This window comes from Hypomesus nipponensis, chromosome 3 (genome assembly GCF_054491055.1).
Source record: "Hypomesus nipponensis isolate SF chromosome 3, ASM5449105v1, whole genome shotgun sequence".
Lineage (NCBI taxonomy): Eukaryota > Metazoa > Chordata > Actinopteri > Osmeriformes > Osmeridae > Hypomesus > Hypomesus nipponensis.
Genome location: NC_140363.1, coordinates 5,787,189 through 5,794,399, shown reverse-complemented (window position 1 = coordinate 5,794,399; position 7,211 = coordinate 5,787,189). Strand labels below are relative to the sequence as shown.

Below are 7,211 nucleotides of genomic sequence, written 5' to 3'. Positions count from 1 at the left end.
CAGCATGTTGCCTGGATAACAGCGTCTACTGAATGAAGACGCTAAATCTTGAACCACGGCAACATTTCAGTTGGTGCTGCACGTGAGCTGCTTGTTTGTTGCTGGTTAACCATCAGCCGGTCGTCAGCTCCTCTGCATAGCCGCACGAGGAATGGGAAGATCGTCACGTTTCAAAACACTTTGGCAGCCGGCCAGGAAGGGAGATCCAGTTGTTTTTTTTGTTTTTTTCACCAGACCTCACATGTTCCCAGCACGTGACGCCCTATCACCACTCCCTCTCTCCCCTCCTCTCTCCCCTCCTCTCTCCCCTCCTCTGCTCTTTACTCCTCCCTCTCCCTCTGGTAGGGCACATCAGCCTTTACATGCATTCCCCTCTCACTCGACAGGAATGTTTGCCTAAGCTTCAGAGTCCATGCGTGTTTGTGGGTGTGTGTGAGAGAGAGCCTACGAATGTGTGTGGGCACGTTCTTAACTGACTAACCCTACTCCAAGGTCGTTCAGAGCGGGAGGATTTGAAAAACAGGAAGTGCAAAGAGCAACCGCGAGGCAACCCTGTCAGTGAACAGCCACCACCCTCCTACCAGCCTTGACAGGCGTCCTGTCGAAGCTAGAGAGAACTGTGGTTCATAAAGACTGCTGTTGTCATTACTTGATGGGGTTGGGTAGGTAATGTTGGCCACTGAAGAAAATAGGCACAGTCAGTTTAAATACGAGATTTTTATTCCAGAAACTCCCCCATAGACAGGTACAAAAAAATCAAGCCACAAAGCCAACTGCACAAAGCAACACCATTCTGTAAAAAATTATAATCGAATTAAAATCACTTTCAAAAATCCGGGGTCTCTCGTCAGCAATCTTGACATGTTGCTGACCTGCAGCACGGGGAACAGACAGGAGAGCTCGTTCTGGAGACGCTCTGAGCTCTCAGAACCCCGTCTCCTCTCACAGGACTCCAGTCGTATCCAAACCGTCTACGTGCTCCCGGCTGGAGGCGAGGGTTTCGACCCTTTGAACTTGGTATTGGCAGGAAAAAATGTTCGCTCGCGCACACGCACCCACAAACAAAGGAGAATACAAAAATCACAACGCATTTAAAAACACAGCACCTCACAACCTAAAAGGGATATTGAATTAAGTGCTTAAATAGGGCGGTAAACAACATACGAAACGAAAACGAGGGAATCAGAAAATCGGTCCAGTGAGACTTGAGTGAGTTGAGGAAGGGAGGGGACGCTGTAGAATCGGCTGAGCTGTAGCGTGAGGCTACGAGTGGTTACGAGCATGGCGTGTGTGACATCACTGCACTGAGCACGTCAAAACATCTCCGGGGGGGGTGGGGGGGACGACAAACGGCAGATGTGTCCTTCGGAAACACTGCGCATCCATCCCAGACCGTGTTCTGTGGTTCAGGTCGACAACAAACGTGGCAGTGAGGGTTGAAGTTCCGGGCTTTTGGAAGGCGGGACATGGCTGTCCGTGGAGCAGCAACGCTCACCAGGCGGAAGAGTGTGACTATGAGGTGTGTGTGTGTGTGTGTGTGTGTAAGAGAGTCCTCCTAGCTTCTGGAGGGGCAGTGTTGGGAATCACAGCTTCTTCAGACAGCTGTACAGGGGGATGGATGGATGAAGGGAGGGATCACAGCTTCTTCAGGCGGCTGTAAAGGTCTCTCTTGCTGCGTTCTCCGGCCCAAGTCCTGCTCTTCAGACGAAACCTCCTCAGATCCTCCTTGAAGTCCTCATGGTGCATGGGCCTGTAGGCCTGGGGCTCGCAGTGGACCTAAGCGCGCGCACACACACACACACACACACACACACCGTCAGGCTTCCTATCCTAAGGGGGCTTGACCCGACCATTTAAAAATCATGTTCTCTAACCATTAACCCTCCCCCAGAGCAGCAACACTCTGCTCCCCCCAGGGTAGTACCTGGAAGTGGGGGAAGAACTCCTTGTAGCCCCCCTTGAGGATGTAGAGCTCGGGGTAGTGCAGGGCGGGGTACTCGTTGACGGAGCGGTCGCGCTCGCGCACAAAGCGGCACATCCTGGGACCGCGCTCCGACGAGAACTCGCAGTGGAACACCAGCACCACGCGCTTCTCGCGCGACGACGGCAGGATGGGCCTCCTCAGCAGGAAGTCCTCCACCTGCTCCTCCTGGTGCAGGTTCAGCGCCCCCTGGAGGAAACACAGCCAGGGTCAGGAGGCTGCTCCTGCTACAGGAGGAGGGGTGGAGGAGGAGGGTAGGGTTGTCTCTCACCTTGATGTGGCCCCCCTCGTACTCGTACGGGTAGCGGCAGTCGATGACGATCAGCCGCTCCACCGCTTGGCTGAAGTGGCCGCTGAGAGACCGCTGCATCTGTGGACCAATCACAGCGCACGTCAAGCCTCCACGCGCCGAGCTGACCCCTCTCTCATTGGCTCGCCGTCGAGAGCACGGCGGGGGTGGCGCACGAGACGGCGTGAGAGAGAAATGATCTCACTACTTCTGGTGTGTGTGTGTGTGTGTGTGTGTGGTCTTCTCACCATGTCGGGGGTGATGTATTTCAGGTCCTGGTGTTTCCCGTCCACAGTGGGAAGGACAAACGGCTGCGGAAATAAAGCAGTCACATTAAATAAAGGGGGTTGGTTGTGATGGCAATGAAGAACAGCCATCCTCGCCATGCTCCCCATGCTCCCCATGCTCCCCATGTCCCCCATGCCCCCCATGTCCCCCATGTCCCCCATGCTCCCCATGCTCCCCATGCTCCCCATGTCCCCCATGCTCCCCATGCTCCCCATGTCCCCCATGCTCCCCCATGCTCCCCATGTCCCCCATGCTCCCCATGTCCCCCATGCTCCCCATGTCCCCCATGCTCCCCATGTCCCCCATGCTCCCCATGTCCCCCATGTTCCCCATGTCCCCCATGCTCCCCATGCTCCCCATGTCCCCCATGTCCCCCATGTCCCCCATGCTCCCCATGTCCCCCATGCTCCCCATGCTCCCGCTCCCCATGTCCCCGCTCCCCATGTCCCCGCTCCCCATGTCCCTGCTCCATCTCCTCACCTTGGTGAAGTCTCCTATGAGCTCTGCCACCCCTCCGTCCAGCAGCTTCTCAATCTCCACGTGGCAGAAGGACTTCGACCTCTGGACCTGGCACACCTGCAGAGGGTTAACCAGGGTTAGGGGTGGTGTAGGGTTAAACCAGGGTTAGGGGTGCTGTAGGTTAGGGGGTGGTGTAGGGTTAAACCAGGGTTAGTGTAGGGTTGAACCAGGGTTCGGGGTGCTGTAGGGTTAGGGGTGGTGTAGGGTTAACCAGGGTTAGGGGTGGTGTAGGTTCAACTCAAGGGTTGGGCAGGGGGCCAGGACAGGAATAAGGGGTGGTGTTGGGGGCCAGGGTGCTACTGACCGCACGGGGGGAGAGGGGGTCCTTTTCGGGGCTGGCGTAGGTGCCGGCCAGGCTGCGGCGTCTCTTCACCCTGACGGGGGTGTTCTCGTCCCGGGGACGATCCGGCCGCTTCAGGGGCCCGCGGCCCGCCGGCAGAGAGGGGGAGCGGAACAAGCCCCGAGGACGACAGCCAAACACAGGCTGAGCGAGCAAGGCACGGAGGACAAGCCAGTCAGCAATACAGGACATGGGGAAAGTACATACTCATTATTATTTACACCAATCCACAGGACCAAATAATGGGGGGGGGGGGGATTACTACAACTAAAGAATCCTTCCGTGTATCAGTAACTTACCGAGTTGTCTGCGGGAGAGTCTGCCACTAGGGGCGCTGTCAGCAGGCTGGCCATACCCTGGGGCATGTTGGAGTCATTCTGCTGGGGGGGGGGGGGGGGGAGACCAGAACACCCAGGTCAGGACAGGAGTAACAGAGACTGGTTGTTCAGGCTCTCTAGGAAAGCTAACAGACCGGTTGTTGCCAACTCGTTGCCCTCTCTCCCTCTCGCCAGCCTCACCTCCTCCAGGGGGTCATCCATCACGTCCAAGAAGCCGTCGTCCTCGTCGCTGGTCAGCGAGCAGGTGAGAGACGAGCGCCTCAGGACCATGGGGCTGCTGTCGTCCAATGAGCCGAGCCGCTGGGAGGGGGGCGGGGACAGCTGGAGACCAACATGCAATCAGGTTAGTAATGTGTGTGTGTGTGTGCCATGAGGGCTAGGCAGAGTTGGCCCTGCGTGCGTGTGCGTGTGTGTGTGTGTGTGTGTGCGCGCGTGTGTGTACCATGAGGGCCGGGGCAGAGTTGGGCCTGCGTGCGAAGGCCTCCCTGCTGTTGAAGGAGCGCCTGCGATGCTTGGACACTGGCTTGGCGGGCTTCTTGAACTCAAAGCCCTCCTACAGGAACAACAACAACAACAACAGCAGCTGTCAGTCAGCTGCTGGAAGCAGACGTCACGGATGAGCAGATGTAGCAGACGCAGGCCTGACCTCTGGCAGGTTCTCCTTGTCCCCCCGTCCTGGGCAGGAGGAGGAGGGGCCGAAGGCTCCATAGCGGCTGGGGTCGGGGTCCTGTCCTTTCAGAGCGGGGCTGTGGCCCAGCAGGTGCATCTGCAACAACAGGAGACAGGTTAGGGGCTGTGGGGGGGCTTGGGGAGGGGTGGGGGGCTAGGGGAGGGGTGGCGGGGCTGGCAGGGAAACCGAGCAGATGCGTTTCAACTTACTGGTAGAGACTGGATTCTCCTGATGGGCATTTTCCTATAAAAACAGGACGAGAAAACATCGAATTAGCAACCCTGACCTCGAGAGCAACGGCGTGCAGCGGGAGCGGGGGGTGTGGATACTCACTGGTTAGCGACTCGGCTATTCTCCTGGACGGCCCTCTCAAACCTGCCGGAGGAGCGCAGAGGAGGAGGTTAAAAACAACACAGCACGTCAGGAGAACTGTGGAGAAGCCCTGTCTGAGCTGCAGACTGAAGAGCGTCTGGATGAGGACAGTCTGGACAAGCATGATGAAGCCGTCGGTTGGGCAGGAGGAGGAGGGGGGGGGGGGGGGTGTACAAACATTTGTACACCGAGCCTTGATGTACTGAGAGCGCAAGGAGAAGAGTACATGCGCAAAGTGGTGTGTGCAACATTTGCCCACCTGTATGCTAAATGAGCTGCATTGAGGGCAGAGTGTAGAAAGGGGGGGGGGGGGGGGGGTCTGCTAATCTACCATATGCCTGCTGGAGCCAACCACGCCAAGCCTTCCTGCAAGAGCTCTTTGTTTGCCGAGTGGATAGAGAGAGAGAAAGAGGGGGTTATAAGGAGTGTGTCTTATTCAATAGGGGGGCTGCTATAGTAAAGAGTAGGGGGGGGGGGGCATTCATCAGGCCCAGCACACACAGCCATGCCCCCATTCCCATTGAAATCACAAGGCACAAGAGTGTGCCGAAAACCTGGGGGGGGGGGGTCATTGAATCCTTCCACCCCGTCCCAACAAAAAGGAGCTCTAAAGCAATTAAACAGCTGTGCTGAGGCCTGAGGACCCTGCTCTTAGCGACGGCCGTCGGACGCTGGCAGATGTCAGGATATGCATCCAGTCAGCCATGAAACCAAGAGGCCACCCAGGATAAGCACAGCAAGTCAAGATACATAAACCTAACGATCAGATAACAGCGTTCCTGCCGCCACATGAGAGCTGCTCAGGAAAAACAAAGTATATCTGCCAAATCCACGATATGCTCTCAATTTCAAACACAAATGGTCAATTTTTCACTTATAATTAAGTAGGCCTATGCATTCTCTCTCAGAACACAACTACTGCTTTCAAATCCGAAACCCAACAGAATAAAATGTAATCAATCACTGATCAAGCCCCTTATTACCATACAGATCATCTTGATTTATGACATTCCAATCTCCTCACACAAAACTGGAGGAAAGTTAATATAAGCTTGATCATCTCATCTACTAATCTACTTACTAGAAATAAATGACCCCAATTTTAATCCCAACGGCAGCCCTGGTTTAATACCCAAAGCACAGCAGTGTGTGCGTGTGTGTGTGTGTGTGAGGGGGGACACAGAGACGGTGAACAGACCAGATATGGGGAAACCATGCAACTTACATCTCCTCCACATCAATGGAATCCATGGGACTGGGGGAATCCATACCGAGGCCTGAAGAGAAAGGCAAAGACACCTTAATAAGGCCTGACCACAGGGTTGGTGAACACACGTTTGGGTGGCTTAACACATGCAAGCGCAGAAGATTTAAAAAACATTCAGGGAGGTACTTGTACATTCATTAGCCCGTGGCCTACAAGGCAGACACAAAACGTGAGAACACCATTTTAATTTGCAACGACTCGCTTCACATAAAATATTTCCAGTCATTACTCATCCTTATTCTATTCTATTCGAGTCTTACCAGCATCAGAGGAAGCGTCTGAGGCAAAGGAGGGAATCTTCAGCAGAGGCATATGCTTTCTTCTTTTGGGGGTATCACATTGTCTGGAAACAGAGGTAAACCAAATGATAAAAGATTAATATCTGATCACAAAACCATGACTGCATCAATCAGTTCAGAGGCAAATACAGTAGATAATTTGTTGGCTTCGCAAACCAACAAGCTGGTACGCCGGCTCAGAGCTAACAAGCTAGTTAACAAAGCAATGAGGCGCCGAGTGGGCTAACTCGTTTAGATACCAACGCACACTTACCCTCCCAGTCCCGCTAGGTTGTTCATGTTTAGAGCCAGATGGGTGACAGGGGACAGCACAGTTGCAGGTCCAGGCGAGAACAGATTCTTCATACAGGGGGAGGTCGTGTTTCCCAAATCGGGCCGAGACAGAGAGGAAAGCCGGGGGATTCCATCAGGCCTGCGATTGCTGACGGGACTGATGTCGCCCGTTACTTGATGTAGATCCATTTTGGTGAAAAGGTTTCAAGGATTTGTTCTAACACGCTAGTTAATCGGTGCTCCTTTTTCAATTTTGTCTTTTTGTGTGTCAAAAGACGCCTAGCTACCTTACAGATAGAAGCGAGTTAGCTGGTAGCAGCTAGCCTAAGCCGAATCATGAAAACATGTTTATACAATTGAAAATTTGCAAGAAACGAACCAATCCAAAATATGCATACGATTTGTGTAGTCACCGTCCATAAAACCAATAAAAACTTAAATACAACTAGCTACGATCACTACTGATAAAACCGCATCGTTCTCCTGTCAGAGAGCTGCACACCAGTGTACTCCCTCTGACAGCCCTCTTCTGAAGAAGAAATACAGCTGCTCGTATTTATGTTCAAAATAGAAGC

At 54.0% G+C, this 7,211-nt stretch overlaps 1 protein-coding gene across 2 annotated transcripts; it reads right to left on the bottom strand.

The window, feature by feature from the left end:
- Positions 1 to 698: 698 nt before the first annotated feature.
- Positions 699 to 7,211, bottom strand: cdc25b (cell division cycle 25B). 2 transcript variants are annotated; one of them, XM_084673535.1, is made up of 15 exons: positions 6,617 to 7,211; positions 6,325 to 6,407; positions 6,023 to 6,074; positions 4,759 to 4,800; positions 4,635 to 4,668; positions 4,402 to 4,521; positions 4,198 to 4,308; positions 3,936 to 4,076; positions 3,717 to 3,797; positions 3,382 to 3,561; positions 3,039 to 3,134; positions 2,519 to 2,581; positions 2,253 to 2,351; positions 1,925 to 2,170; positions 699 to 1,776 (listed from the first exon to the last, which is right to left on the bottom strand). In XM_084673535.1, exons 1-15 carry the CDS (start codon positions 6,823 to 6,825, stop codon positions 1,636 to 1,638), a joined length of 1,698 nt encoding a protein of 565 aa, XP_084529661.1. In that variant the 5' UTR covers positions 6,826 to 7,211; the 3' UTR covers positions 699 to 1,635. The 2 variants fall into 2 exon arrangements, with proteins under 2 accessions (XP_084529661.1, XP_084529667.1); XM_084673541.1 differs by having other exon boundaries at positions 3,717 to 3,794; positions 6,617 to 7,210.